Source organism: Leuciscus leuciscus, assembly GCF_965113295.1.
Source record: "Leuciscus leuciscus genome assembly, chromosome: 9".
Lineage (NCBI taxonomy): Eukaryota > Metazoa > Chordata > Actinopteri > Cypriniformes > Leuciscidae > Leuciscus > Leuciscus leuciscus.
This window is the reverse complement of record NC_138733.1, coordinates 18,125,793-18,141,763: the sequence shown is the minus strand read 5'-3', so window position 1 is coordinate 18,141,763 and position 15,971 is coordinate 18,125,793. Positions and strand designations below refer to the sequence as shown.

General features: G+C 36.5%; 1 protein-coding gene across 1 annotated transcript; it reads right to left on the bottom strand.

The window, feature by feature from the left end:
- Positions 1 to 235: 235 nt before the first annotated feature.
- On the bottom strand, positions 236 to 13,240 carry spint2 (serine peptidase inhibitor, Kunitz type, 2). The gene is made up of 9 exons (XM_082178856.1): positions 12,676 to 13,240; positions 11,342 to 11,512; positions 8,592 to 8,660; positions 7,978 to 8,025; positions 7,693 to 7,848; positions 7,531 to 7,605; positions 3,169 to 3,339; positions 3,044 to 3,082; positions 236 to 1,169 (listed from the first exon to the last, which is right to left on the bottom strand). Exons 1-9 carry the CDS (start codon positions 13,064 to 13,066, stop codon positions 991 to 993), a joined length of 1,299 nt encoding a protein of 432 aa, XP_082034982.1. The 5' UTR covers positions 13,067 to 13,240; the 3' UTR covers positions 236 to 990.
- Between the last annotated feature and the right edge of the window lie 2,731 nt (positions 13,241 to 15,971).

The following is a 15,971-nucleotide window of genomic DNA, read 5'->3' as shown; positions in this document are numbered from 1 at the left end:
AAGGTAATATACATAAAAAAAACACACAGGCGAAAAAAACAACACACGTGACAACCTAGCCCTGACATTTATGAAAAATACCTCTGTCATGACCTTCCAGGTATAATCTACCTTCATTATCTAGTTAACTCTTGCCCTAATGGTTTAATTGTGTTCGTGTGTTTACACAGAAGCTATTAAAGAATGGCAGTGGAATTTAGCTTGGAGGGTGGGACAATAAACTTGAAACAAAACATAAAATGAATACATTTATCTTTATTGTTTAAGATTTGAAAATCACTGTTTAAAAAAAAGTTATAGGCTGGTATGAATTAAACAGTTACAGGTCAGTTAAAAGGCATTCAGTTGTAAGCAAGCATCATCAAAAGTCTGAAGTTGCGACACATATATTTTGACTTCCATAGAATCATTCTCACTAATGAAATCTAGAGACAAAATGTGCAATGAGTGTTATAAGCAAAAAAACAAAAACTTTTAAAAATGTATTCTTATGTATACTGACATAAACATGTAAGTGAAGTCAAAACAGTTTATGGGAAATCACTCCATTATTAATCATATTCTTTGTCATTATGGTTGTGATAAATATATCCCTGAAAGCTGATTAACTTCATGTGTATAATAACCATAAAAAGTGACAGAAGACAAAGAAGGTAACAGAAGTATTTCAGACAACTCACCGAAGTATAGTACAATATCTCCCACTTTTACAATTAAACAGAGTAGACAGAGTAAACAAACAATAGAATAACCCATTTAAAAAAAAAACATGAAAGATACACGTTATTCTAAACTGGTTCCTCATTATGTGTGAGAAATTTGCACTTGTTTGCATAATGTATTAATGTATAACGTTCTTGTGTTGATAATTTGGAACATCTTACAAAATGTACTCAAATTGGAACTGTAATTCTCAGTGGTTTTAATTGATCTGAATGTTGGAGTGTCATGAGATGGGAGTTTGTACCAGACACTGAAAGGCATCCGGCTTTAGTTCGAAACCACTTTGGGTATCTTCTCATAAGACACCTGCTCCTCTGCAGGCAGTAACTCCTCCTTATCATCCAATATGATGAACCTATTTCGGGAGTTTCTGCGCACTGCGATCAGGATCAAGCCAACCAGAAGTAGGGCAGACATGATGGCCAGGGTGGCCACTAGGAAGAAGGCTGGAAGAGACAAAAGATATGTAAAATTTTGGGCACTAAGTGTAAAAAGCAATAGATGCTATTTACATTAAGTGTAAATAGCAACAAAAATTAATTTCTTTGCACTAAGTGTAAATAGTTTTTAGAGAGTGGCAGATACTATTTGCACCTCAGTATATTGTAGTATATTATAAAACAGTGTACAATAACAACAAACATATTCAGTGTATATGATTATATTTATTAAAATCATAAATGGATGCTGCTTTATCGGGACCTAAAGCCCTCCTCTACACCTACCTCTAACCCTATCGGTTAAACATTTATTCCCACTATTAAATACACGTTAGGCAGTTTATTTTCACTTTTCGAATATTTTCTTAATTTTTTGTTTACAATAAATGCTACTCTGAGCTGATTTGTGATGGGAAAAGGAAGAAGAATGAGTTTGGTAAAAGGCGGATTCGAACCCGGGTCGGTCACGTCAAAAGCAAATGCCACCCGTCTTACTCTTTACACCACTGATCCTGTTATGGGTGAGATTTGTCTGGCTCAAACAGACAATAGTGAGCAGAGTTTGTGTAAATAGCCTCTACCAACAACGTACCTGGTGTAAATAGACACTTTGTAAATTTTGCAGGTAAAATATAGCCTGGGAAAACCCAGACAACTTCCGGCAAATTTAGATTTGCTCTGCAAGTAGTCTGGCAAAGAGCTCATTCAAGCCGATTTCTAATCCGTCCAAATCGCGGCACCAATCAGAAACGTTAAGGCGGGCTTTACACGATGACGATCGCTCTGATTGGTTTTAGGTCTATCCAATTGCGCCCAGAGGCATTTGAGCGATGTCCGTTGGTGAAGCGCAAATGCATTATTATATTCAAATTGCAAACACATGAGGACAGTCTCCATGAAAGACCCACTGGCAGATGAACGTGCTACTACATTTCTCTCCGAAACGGTAGGAAATTAAATTAGATTTAATAGAGGATTTTAACTGTGACAAGATGATTGACAGGGCAGTTTAAGTGACAGGATGCACGTGACAGATCCGTCAGATAAAGATGACGAAGTAGTATGTCCCAAAGCTTGCCTACTTTTTTGCTACACATTCAAAAGTAAATACCTTTTCTTCACAAAAAGAGTACATACTTTTATGGCGTAGTGTAACTTTGGGACGCAGCATATGGCTTTACACGATGACGATCGCTCTGATTGGTTTTAGGTCTATCCAATTGCGCCCAGAGGTGTTTGAGCGACGTCCGTTGGTGACGCCCCTTTGGAAATGAGTTATTAATGAAGCTTTGCCAGACCATAACTCAGTTACTACTGAGAATGGTCTGGTTTTAACCAGGCTAGGTAAAATATGCACTATGGATAAAAATTGGCACAAAAACAATATATCATATAAAAATGTATTAAAGTTAATAAAATGAGTCTGTCCAGTACATGCATTACAATATACTTACAATAAATATATGAACATTTTAGGGTTGGTATGATTTTTCTGGTACAAATGCTGTCATTTGATCAAAAACAGTAAAATTTAGAAATATTGTTACAATTTTAAATAACCGTTTTCCATTTGAATATATTTTTGCCTCTGATGGCAAACCTGAATTGTCAGCTTCATTATTCTAGTCTTCAGTGTCACATGATCCTTCAGAAATCATTCTAATATGATTTGCTGCTCAAGAAACTTTTCTTATCATGCATTCCTTATGCTGCTTCGTATTTTTGTGGAAACTATGATATGTTTGATTTCAGGATTATTTGATGAATGGAAAGGTCAAAATAATTTTATTTGTAGAAATCTGTGTATGTAAATTATAATTATTAATTCATATATATAATTAAATTGACTAAGTACTTTCAGATGTTCAACAATGCCTCACCTGGAGTCCAGCGGCCACGTTTGTGATGTCCATGCCTCCCTATATAAAAGAAGCACAACAACATAAGCCACCAGCAAAGCAAAGGCAAATACATACAACAGGAAGCAGAATTTCTGTACTCTTACCGTCTTGCTCGTGGCAAGCTGACATGCACTCTTCCTCACTACCATAACGGTTTAGGTTTCCCTGGCAGCCTCCATAGATGAAGGTCTTACAAGACTGAGTGCTAGCCTCAAAGTAATACATAAGGAAGCTTGCACGGCATGGGCCGGACTCGGATGGCACAGCACAGGCTTCTGTATTGGAGGAAGAATGATAAGTTAATGTTTTTTTCTGGTTTATTTAATGCTTTTAAACACAAAAAAAGTTGTAAACAGTGACAAAAGGGTAGATATATATATTGTGTACCAATATTGGTACACATATATATAATGTGTACCAATATTGGTACACAATATATATATATATATACCCTTTTGTCACTGTGCCGGGGCAGCAGGGACAGACAACGACACATTAGAAACAAAGTAGTAAAATATTACCTTATATAAAGGAACTTTTAACTCAAAATGATTTTTAACTATGGCTGTAATACAAGAGTTAGATTGAAGGGCGAAAGAAAGAGGTTTAATGGCAACTGCAAATAAAAGAGGGCTTAAGGGACTTCCTTGACTCGTAGAGCGAAATAATCTAAATAATCAGATTGAATGTTGTTTGTCCTTACTGAGGCCATTGGGGAAGTATAAAGCAACTTAATCCATGAAATAAACTTTATAAAATAAATAATTCCAATCCACTCTATCAAGCGTTCAATGAAATCAATGCTTCCTCTGTATTAGCATGAGAGAGATTGTAAATTGTATTAAAAAGCTAACTGAGATTAGAAAATGAGTGACTATTCCTAATAAATCCTGTTTGGTCTAATGAAATAATAGATGAAAGAGCGTGTCTTAAAGCCAGCAGTTTTGATAAAAGTTTGAAATCTACATTTAGCAAACTAATAATCGGACAGAAAGAAGAAGTACAGTCCAATGGGTACTTGTCTTTTTTCCAAAAGAAGTGAAATATAGGCCTGATTGAGAGTCTAAGGGAAAGGACTTTTTTGAGAGATTCATTAAATATATCAAATAATAGGGGGAAACGTTTCTGCCAAAACACTTTATAGAACTCAACCGGGTACCCATCTGGTCCTGGACTTTTCCCAGACTGTAAGGAAGAAACAGCTGCATAAAGATCTTCAATACTAATTGGCTCAACTAATTCCTCCGAAGACGACTGTTCAAGCTATTGAAAAAGTAATCAAAGCTGGAAGAGTTAGAAGTCAGTTCAGATGAGTACAAGGACATATACAATTCTTTGAATACAGAATTAATCTTACAGAATACTAAAGGATTGGTAGTAATACCTGAGTCAGTTTGGATCTGAGGGATTTGATTGGAAGAAGCTGCCTTGCGTAACTGGTGTGCAAGCAGTCTACAAGCTTTATCGCCATGTTCAAAATAGGTAGACCTTGTTCTAGGCAGAAGTTCAGTGGTGCGCTGAGTCATAAGAATATCAAACTCTGATTGTAAAGACAGGCGCTCTTTATATATCTGGGGACGGGGATGTGGCATATAAATTATCAAGCTGAGATATTCGCTTTGCCAATGCAGAAAACTTTTCAATCTCAGTTTTCTCTCGTACATGAAATTATTTCCCCCAGAGACATCTGGAGTTTTGTTCACACTAACAAAAAAAATCTATTTGCTGAGAAATATGTTGTTGTTTTACACCGCCATGGGGTGCGTGACTTAATAATGCTTTTTAAAATGAATGTTCAAACAAACTGGAGCATGGTCAGCAAGAACAATAGCTTCATATCTGCAGTCAGCCACATTTGGAAGAAGTCTGTTGTCCACCAAAAAATAAACAACACGTGTGAAAGTATGATAAACGTGCTAGAGGGATTGGGATTGAGAAATCACCAAGCATCAGAGACAGAGAATTCTTTCCTAAATAATTGGATTACTTTAGAGGATTTTAACAAAGGAGAAAAGTTAGAGGAGAAGCGATCCAGCTGTGGGTTAAGCCAGCAATTAAAGTCGCCTCAAAGAATTAGGTAAAGGGAGGATAAATCTGAATGTGTTTGAAAAGAAATGTTTGAAAAAAGATTTGTCATCCCAGTTAGGGGCATAAACATTAGCTACAACAATATTTACTTTATAAATTTGCCCGGTTACGATGACAAATCTACCAGAGGAATCAGAGAGCACCTTCGAGTGTACAAATGGAATAGCTTTATGTAGGAGAATAGCAGGAAATGAAGATTGGAACATTTGCCCCATGGTGGGTCTCCTGTAAATAGGCTATGGGAGCATCTAAACGAGACAGATTATGTAGTATTTTGCTTCATTTTATAGGATTATTAAGACCTTTACAATTAAAACTAACAAATTTATAATCACCCCAATTGGACAATGGTGACGATCTAGGAGGAGACATGAGTCATATAATAAAACAAAATGTTAATCAGCTATATGATTAATATGCCAACCTAGGTGACAACATGGAACAGCATTTTAAAATAAAAAAACATCTGACTGCATAACAAAACTTAAACTTACATCTGATACAACCCCATATACGTGCCCCACAACATACCGCCCCCCCCACGGGCTGAAGCACCTCCCCAAATGAGATGTGTGCAAAATAGTTGCTCTAAGAGCTCACAGAACCAGCGTACAAGGAATTACGACATATCCTAAGAACATTGTGCAAGAAAATGCCCTAAAATCTAGTTACAAAAAGGCTGCCAAAGTCATTAAACATTTAAGAGAAAAAATAAAATTAATGACAAAAAGAAAGAAAGAGATTACGTCATAATTCATTATTTCGGAGAAATTAGAAAAAATGTCAGGTCGTATATAGCTCGCAGTCAAACAGCCTATTCAACACCTTTCTTAATGTTTTTTTTAAACAAAGTCTAAAGCCAGATTGGGATCATCAAACCTGTGCACATCGCCTCGTGATAAGGTAATCTGTAAAGTTGCCGGGGAACAATGCCCAAATTTGACATTCCTACAAAAGTGGAGTTCTTTTTCCACTGGTGCAAAAGCAGCCCGTTTCTTCGCCACTGACAGAGTGAAGTCAGGGAAAATGGAAAGCTTCTTTCCATTGTAAAGAAGTCGCAGAATTTGGTTTCGGACTTGAAAGCTGCCGACCTTGATAATGAGTGGACGAGGAGTTTTTCCTGCACCAGGCTTTTCTCGAAGTGATCAGTGGGCTCGATCAAGCACCAGCTGGCTGTCGAGTCCCAATAACTCCTGAAGAAGTTACGCTGTGAACTCGGTGGCTCGCGAGCCCTCGGATCCCTCAGGTAACCCTTGATCGCCCCTCCAGGTCTTCGCACTTTTTGGAAAGACTTTCCACCTGAGCAGTCAGCTTGTTAAAGGGATACTTCACCGATTAGCATTAAGCTTTGTATCAGTAGAAACGCAGTAGTATTTTCGAATGACCGTGCTTCCCTTCCTCATGTTCCCCTGAGACGAGAGATTTCTGTATTGTGTGTCTGGAAAAAAACCTCAGATGTCGCAAAAATCGTCATTTTGCGTCATTGGAGGCTTTTTTGGCCAGAGGCGAGAGACTACAGCCAGTAGTTGGAGCACGTTCCTCATGTTTTCAACCCGCCCATAGGAGGATCACACGATAAAACGGCGTCTTTTCAGTTTCACGCCTAGTTGTATCCTTTCTTCCGATACTGCCCTCTGTAACAGGTAGCCGTGGCTTGGGAGTGACCTCGTAGAGCAGCGAAGCAAGTGCATTCTGGGAGTTGTTGTCTTTCATCCACATGAGCCAAAAATAAATTGTCTGGCTTTTCTCAGTCTCGAAGGCACCAGCTTCTAAAATAATTTCACATTTCTACTACATAAATTACCCAATTTAAATACACATTCATCTTTCCAGCGGTGAAATATCCCTTTAACATTTGCTTGTAGCTCATCCAATTGGTTGCTTTGGTTATTAGCAGCCCATTCAAGGCTCGTAACAGTCTCTCAAACGGCTCCAGAACTGCAGTTATCTCTCTTTTTACAGAGTCAGAATCAATTGAGTTTAAGTTGCTTATAATGTCTAACCGCATTTCCTCCATCTTTTCCCTTATGCCAGACATCAAATCTTCGCTTGCGTCCAATACCCACTCAGGAGATACTCGATGCTTCGATGCGTGGCATTTCGCCAAGTCCAATTTAGCTGCTTTGCCAGGCATCATGAGTATTGCAAGGAATTTGTTTAACCACAGCTCAAATAAAGCCCGGATCAATACAAGGAGCACTAATAAAAAATCACTTATTCCCAAATCCGAGGAGCCACCACAAAACACGTCTCACATGCTCACTCCTCCGCAGCTAATGTGTTATAAACATTCATTATTGCATCACTAGTGATACGTTTGAAATGGAGAAATTCAGGACAGCCGATTTATAATCTGATAGAACCTTTTGCCATTTTACCTTCAAAGCTGGGGATGCTGTCAGGGATAGGAGTAGAGTAGACAGTTGCCTTCTGGTTGCTGGGAATGAGCCTCACTGGGATGCAAACACATAGTTATAATTTTATAGTGATTTATAGGGATGAAGGCTGATCAGGAAATTAATAGCCGCACACAATAGTACCTGTGCAGGTCGTCATGCATGTTTCCTCGGTTTCATAATTGTTCTGGTTGCCACCGCAGCCTCCATAGGTGAAAGGATAACAGGTGCCATTGTTGTAGTGATAGCGTCTAATGGAGGCTCTGCAGCGTCCGGTCTGTGCGTCAGCCAGACACTTGTCTGATACGGCAAGACAGATGGTAAGAAGACGCTAGAACCAATGGTGTACAACTGTACTCTACTCAAAGATGTGGACAAAACCACTACAAACTCATTTACTTTACATAGTAAACAAAAATTATAAAATACCTTGGAAGTCCTCTAGTGTCATCTCTGGAAGAGCCTTGGGTTCAACATCTGAGGAGGACGACACAGACGACACAGAATACTTAAGTACAAAGTTTTATTTGTCACATGTATACCTGGTAAAATGGAAACTAAACTAAAAACAAATGTCTATTGTTTCCATTTTCAAGTGAATACGGTCTCAGTTTTAATTTTAGTTGTAAATTATTAGTACTCAAGACTAATTGGTGTGCTAATTAACAACACTTTGTAGTAAATGCATGTGTAAATAGCTGACGGGAACCAAAACAAAGAAATGTTTACAGTAATAAAATGTGGGATAGCAAAAAATTTGTTTTGTTTTGTGAATGATTACTGGGTCCTGGACATCCCAGACCCTCTTTTAATTCATTACAAAAGGACAAATTAATGCATTTTAATATTTATTATTAGTTAAGCACAGTTGTTGAGATACAATTTGAGCTGACTGTTTACTATTACAAAATGTTTATTACAAAATCAGTGTATCTCTGTTGTAAAAAAAACTGCCATGTCATAATCGCATATATCTCTGAGATCTGTCTGGTGTCATTGGGGCATCTGGATTTTGATGTAGATATAAAGATGGATTTGATTACCATTGTTGTTCTCAGGTATGGACATTCTGCTGCGTTGAGCGACAGAATGGGAGTCTGTAAGCACAGAACCTGAAGAGAGCAGAAAGACTATTTAAATTACTGTGCTAGATTTCTGAACAAGAGACATACACTACCGTTCAAAGGTTTGGTGCCAATAAGAGTTTGTATTGTTTTTGAAAAAAATCTCTTATACTCACCAAGACAGTAACAACAGTAATATTGTGAAATATTATTACAATTTAAAATAGTTTTCGGTTTCAACATATTTTAAAATGTCATTTATTCCTGTGATGAAAATCAGAATTTTCAGCATTACTTCATTCTTCAGTGTCACATGATCCTTGAGAAATAATTTGAATATGTTAATTGGCTGCTCAAGAAACATTTCTTATTATCATCTATGTTGAAAATAGTTGTGCTGCTTGATATTTTTGTGGAAACCATGATACATTTTTTCAGGATGTAAAGGAGAACAGCATTTCTTTGCAGAATTTTCTCAACATAAATCGTTTGTAAGATTATAAATGTCTTTACTGTCACTTCCGATCAATTTAATGCATTCTTGCTGATTAAGAGAATAATTTTCTTTATAAAAAATGGCTGACAACAAATGTTTGAACGGTAGTGTAATTCAGTAACGAAGTACCAAACCAAACTAAACTTTTCCATGGGGAAAATTCATAGTAAGGAATGTTCTATAAAAATATATTAGTTGCACAATCTGCATCACACCCACACACAAACACAGGGCCACACACACGCACAATATCGTTGCATAACACAAAACAGCCCAGAATGTTGTAAATAAAATTCTTTGTATGATTTCCTGATGACAATAATAGGATCTTAGCATCTCTATTGAAAGCAGATGGCATCTTTTTCCTTTTAAACATCATCTCAACTCAACAAAATGTGGTAATTCCACGGATCACAAAGGGTCACTCGGATAAAGCAGGCACAAAGCACAATGAGCCCATAAAGAACATTAAAAAGCCTTTCCTTTCCTCTTTCCTACCCCAGTCTTAGTGAATATGTGAAGATAGATCACTCATTCAAATGCAATTCCTGTAAAAGAGGGAAAAGGTAAAAGAAAGAAAACATGGTGACAACTAACGTGTTTGTCATGTCCTTGTTGAGAACAAGTAATTAAACCGGTTATTCAACAACCCAGAGTAAGATGAAACCAGAGTGTCCATTTGTTAAGAGATTCAGCATAAACCCACTCAAACTCACTGAAGTTGTTCTGTGCCTCACCAAAATGTGAAAACAAACTGACCTAACTGACTTTGAGCCTGTAAAATTAGAGTAAGGTATACACTTTGCTTTGAGGATAACTAAAATGCAAGTCAACTCAACACCATTGAAATATAGCAGGACATAAACCAACTCAGCACATAGCCAACCACAAACTACAATGTGGGTACTTGATTTGTGCCCACTCTCGCTGGAGAAAGGCTGTAATAAAAGTTGTATGGTTTTCCAAAGCTCATATTTTGGTCTCCTTGTCGAAACCTCTGTTTTCGTCACCACAGACATGCCAAATCATAGACTGATATGCTCTAAAACTGTTCCAAGTGACTTTTACATTGATTGTAATGGGATACATTACAAAACTGGGCCTCACATACCAGTGTGTCAAGATTTAAACTCCAAAAACTCAACAAAACTGAATGTTTTTCTTTCAATACACTACATTTCTCTGCATTTCCTCTGGGAGCCCAATGCAAGCCAAATGCAAACATTACCTTGATGCAAATGGTAGCTGTCCTCAAATCCAGGATGTGTTTCTTGATTTGCATTGATTTAGCCGGAATATTTTTTGGGACACTACACCCTAACTAGACTGCTGACACACTGTGGGTAGCTTAAATATTAGTGATCCAAAATGTTCCAGTCCTTTTATAATGGCTCCAGTGGTTTAAGTAGAGATTAAACAACTACATGGATCCTTTAAATCATAATGTACTGGCATCAACTGTGTGCTTCAATTTTACAAATTTAATACAATTACTCAACATAAAACCACACTTTAAAAGATAAAAGCCTCTGTTTTGTCACTGAACTTCACTAGACTAAATACACATTACACACAGTACAGTCATCTCAGCTTTAATGCCTAAACAATGACGAATACCATGTGAAGGGCGTGACGCAAAAGCTCATCTCTAAAGCAGGAAGTCCAAAACAGGAGATGGCAAGTAAGTTAATTAATGTTTTGGCACTTCACAGATTGATTTTTACATTGCCATTCAAATGCTTTTTTGTTTTAAAAGAAACTAATACTTTTATTCAGGGAAGGTGCATTAAATTGATCAACAACAAAAAAACTAAAACTTGATCATGTTTTCCACAAAAATATGAAGCACCACAACTGTTTTCAACATTTTCCTATTAATATTAGCATATTAGAATGATTTCTAAAGGATCATATGACACTGAAGACTGGAGTAATGGCTAGTCAAATCAAATGGAAAACAGTCATTCACATTGTAATCATATTTCACATCATCACTTTTTTCCACAAACATTAAATAAACCGTAACAGTAGTGTGTGTGAAGCTATGAAAACAGATTATAACAGAGGGGAGAGAGTTGCACAAGGTCAATCTCTCAAAGTATATCCATCACAATTAGGTTTGGGATTATACATTATAAAGGGACATCAGGGGCAATAAACCTTTTACAAAATAAAGGTTTGCATAACACTGAAAATGTAACACTCACAATAAAAAATATTGGCTGATATTTACCTGTCACCCCACTACAGGATGCCTCACAGTCCTCCTGGGTATTAAAGTTATTATCATTGCCCTCACAGCCGCCATAGATAAACTGCTTGCAGGTCTGATTGGTGACATCATAATAGAATCGGGGGAAAGCAGCGCGGCATCTTCCCACTGCACTTGGGAGAAGGCAGTGATCTAAAAAGACAGAAGAAAAGGAATAGTCTCAAAGTAGTGAACATGTACTGACTGTCCTCCTAACTGTAGGAAATGTACTTCTCAGATTTCAACTGGCATAATAATGTGGCATAATGCATTTGGCCATTATATTATTGCAGACCTCTGACCACACTTTGTCACTTGTTGCAACATATAGCTACCATCACACCAAAGTGAATGTGTCATTCAGGTATTGCAATGTCTGTGTGTCTTTACCCTCCCTTACGCTATTAAAGACTTTTGTTGACAGTGCTGGGTTGTAAAACCTGAAGTACGGGTTTATCAGGTGCCGGCCACTGGACAACAATGCAGCAACACTACTCAGAAAAAGGGAAGGGTTTCTAAACAGCATTTTCTTTGTTTTTCTTGGGCTTAGGTTTATTTCAAACTTTAGCCTAACTATGAACATGATCATAGATAAATATTAACAATTTCTCCATGAATAGACATTATAATATTACTTATCCTCATGTATTATCCATGAAATGCTAAACCTTCCCTTTTATTGTACATTACATAAAGTAACATATAGCCTAGCCAAACAAGTTACTACATGAACTAATGATATAATAACAACACACTAAATTGGCATAAGAAGTTGGCATAATCTTTTATTGCTAAGTCTCTAAAAAGCAGTAAAGAAATTTAGTTTTAAAATATTATTAATATTTGGAAAACTTTTCGGTATAGTGTAACCATCATGGAGAAAGCCATTGTATTGTCATGTGGCAAAATAACAAACAAAAAAACTGTGTAAAGGTTAATACGTTTAAAATAAAAAAATAAAATAAAACATCTGACATATTTTTGACCTTTTTATGAAAAGGCACATTTTTGTAGCACACGCTACATTAACGTGTATTAATTTCTCTCTTTTTTTTAAAATATAGGCTATATATAACAAACCATTATGAAACCAATTTAACCAGTATTCTTCAACTTTCCCTAATTTACATGCAATTTCAATTAACATAGGCTATGTTAATTTGTAAATAGATTACGCTAAAAAAAAAACAGTTAGTAGTCACATATTAATTTATATTAGGCTAATAATAGCTCAAATAAGTAGGCCTATATTAATTATGCCATTTTATTGTAAATTTTGGTTTTTAAGACAATTTTATTTTTCCTGGTAATATTACCTGTGTTTACAGAGCGAACATCAGCCTCGTTTTGGGGGTTTTGGTCCTGGATCTTGCGGTACACCTTGAACTGTGTGCTCTGGGTCAAAACACACACGTCTTTGCCGTCTTTGCCGTCTTTCAAACAGCTGACCAGGCGACATTCTGCTCTGCCGTCCGCAGGCGTCCCGATCAGAGCGATCTGGCAGTCTTCTCTCTCACAGCAAGCATTCTGGCACTCCTCTTTGTCCGAGACCTCCGGCAGGTAAGCCAGGTAAGCCGCGCCGTCATCAAATGAGCTAAAATCTAGACCCTGCTCGACGTCCGTGTCTGGGTCCCACTCACACGCGTTCAGAACCGCCAGACAACAGAGAAAACCAACGATGGAGGCTGTGAAACGCACCTGAGCCATTCTTCACTTCCTGTCTAACGTTACCTGTCCTAGCTGTTCTCGTTTATGACTGCGACTTGAATAAAGTTAAACCAGCTCTATAATCACCATACCAATTAAACCAAACTCGATTCTTTAACTTGTGTGTACGTACGCAGCAGCAGGTGTCCGTCTTTTCTTCAGGGAAATAATGCAACCAACCAACAACAACTTCCTCTTAAGTGACGTCACCCTGTTTGTCTTTCACAAGATCCTCATAAAGCGCCACAGAAGTCACAGAACCGCTGAGCTAAACTCAAATCATTTCCTTAAATTAATGTATTATTGATGATGGATTGGAATCAGTGGTGGCTGCTGGTCTTTCAAAGAGGGGAAGCTCATTTTCGGCCAACATCATAAAAATTGTCCATTTATTGATGGCCTTTTCAAGAAAATGCTCTGTGACCCTGTCGTACCAACTAGGCGTCTTTTCCAGTGACTTGACCAGTGTCCTCTCAATGGCCAGCAGAGTTAGGTATAATTGTATAAATGTAATAATATAATAAAGGTATAAATAATAATATAATAAAGTATAATAATATTATTATTTTAATAATTATTATATTTAAAAAAAGTATTATTACTAATAATAATATACAAATATAAAAAATATAATAAAGTATAATAATATTATTATTTGAATTATTATTATTATTTGAATTATTATTTTTTTAATTATTAGCCTACTAATAATAATAATATAAAAAATATAATAAGTAATAATATAATAAAGGTATAAATGTATAATTGTGTGAAATGTATTATGAAAATTGGCTAGCAATTTCGACAAGCAAATACCAAGAAATAGGTTGCAGCAGTTTGTCTTTCGATTACACTTGCAAAATCCGCGATGGGACTGAGATCGAATAGCTTCAGTGTCAGCGACTTTTTATTATATGAAGTCGCTGTCAATCAAAAGGAGATGCAGCCTTTCGACAGACCCTCCAATCATCACGCAGAAGCCCGGAGTCCAGGCCAGTCCACTCCTCCATTCACCCCCAGAGACGCTGAGCGTCCATGGGCGGGACATAATCGCAGCATTTATCCAATGACCGTCTAGTTTCAATAAAATTCATTTTTTCATTTTTTTTTTTTTTGAATGTTAACACAATAGTATTTGACCATTAATTTTTTGACATTATAGGGGAAGCCGAGCTTCCCTTGCAGTCTTAAAGAAATCCCCACTGATTGGAATATATTCTTCATAACGCTGTCAATTAACACTGTTTGTTTCTTTGTTTGTTTGTGTGTGTGTGTGTGTGTGTGTGTGTGTGTGTGTGTGTGTGTGTGTGTGTGTGTGTGTGTGTGTGTGTGTGTGTGTGTGTGTGTGTGTGTGTGTGTGTGTGTGTGTGTGTGTGTGTGTGTGTGTGTGTGTGTGTGTGTAATTGTGTCTTTCTGGTTTTATCTTTTGCCTGGTTTTGCTTACATTGTGGAAACCAAGTCTCCCCAGGAAAAGCAAAAACCGGAAAATCAATTGTATTGTGACTAGACTATATTTTAGATGTATTATGTTTGTAGACTAGTCTGCACAATTATGAGTGAAACCATGATTTTAGGCCTCTGTGATTCACACTGTAGCTTATGCCTCAGTTCAGCTGAACTTGCCAAGAGCTTGCACCTGCATAATGATAATAAGTTGCTAAATGTTTCTTTTTTTTTTAAATAGACCAACTGGTGGCACACCACTATTAAAAAGAAGCCAAAGAAGATAAGGAATTGATTAAACTGGACGAAGGAGGATGGGTTAATAAAATTAAGCTAATGATTGCTCATTGGTTGAGCAAATGTATAAGAATGAGAAGTTTTGAATGAGAGGGTTAGATGTTCTGCAGGAATCAGCTTTGTTGTCTCCACCAATAAAGTCTAAGATTCGGCATCTGGAACTCCATGCATGACTCGAGTGATTTTTGCAAAGAGGGAAAGACTTTTTCCATGACATGACCAGCCAAATATCACCACAATGAAACAGCTTATTAAAGATGGTTTGTGTGTGTTAGGTTTAGGTAGGAGATAGAAAATATCACAAGGTCATTCTAAAAACATTGGACGTCAGTGGAAAATAGTCACCAGCATGATAGAAGAAAACAACAACACAGATGGTGTGTCAAGTCAAGTCAAGTATATTTGTATAGCGCTTTTCACAATACAGATTGTATCAAAGCAGCTTCACAGTATTAAATTAAAATAATACAACAAAGTTTGTTTCAAGAGGAATTTATTGATTGATAAAATTAAATATCCCCAAAATATTTTTATTATTGTGTTAATGTGTTTAATATGTGTTAATGTGTTTAATATTTAAATAATAATGTGTGTGTGGGAACCGTCTGTACTGAAAGTGTAGGTGAATGTGTATTGCTAAGCCTTTTAAATGTCAGTTAGTTCACGTGATCAAAGAAAAGACACATTAACTGGGGTAAAAAAATAAATAATTTAGCTTCCAAGCATGCATTAATACCCATAATATCATCATGGATGGATGGATGGATGGATAGATAGATAATTCACTTTTTAAAAAATAATGTGTTTTAGAGTTGCTTCTTAAAAAATGAGTTGCCAAGAAAATCTGTGAAATTATTGATTATTATATAATAATACATGACATTAACAGAAAAAGTATTTTTAATATGACTGCCAAACTATAGGCCATGTAGCCTATGTAGCCTACTTGATAAAGTGAAGAGAAAATAAAATAAATGGCAATTTTCTCATACAAATGCTAATATGTTTTCTCTTTTATTTATGCAAACAGCCTATTTTTCAGGAAAAGTATACATTTTGAAGCCATTTTATCAATAAAATAGCATGCATCTATAGCCATTAATAAAATAATTAACAGAGATGTTTGTGAAAAATAAATTAACGACATAAATATAAACTTTTTGTT

Bases quoted from the DNA above. Each gene is read 5' to 3' on its own strand.
- spint2 (XM_082178856.1), bottom strand. From the start codon at position 13,066: ATGGCTCAGGTGCGTTTCACAGCCTCCATCGTTGGTTTTCTCTGTTGT. The intron at 8,661-11,341 runs GTAAATATCAGC...TGCTCTCTTCAG, and splicing joins ATCCTGTAGTGGGGTGACAG to GTTCTGTGCTTACAGACTCC. The intron at 3,083-3,168 runs GTAAGAGTACAG...TCTTTTATATAG, and splicing joins AGCTTGCCACGAGCAAGACG to GGAGGCATGGACATCACAAA.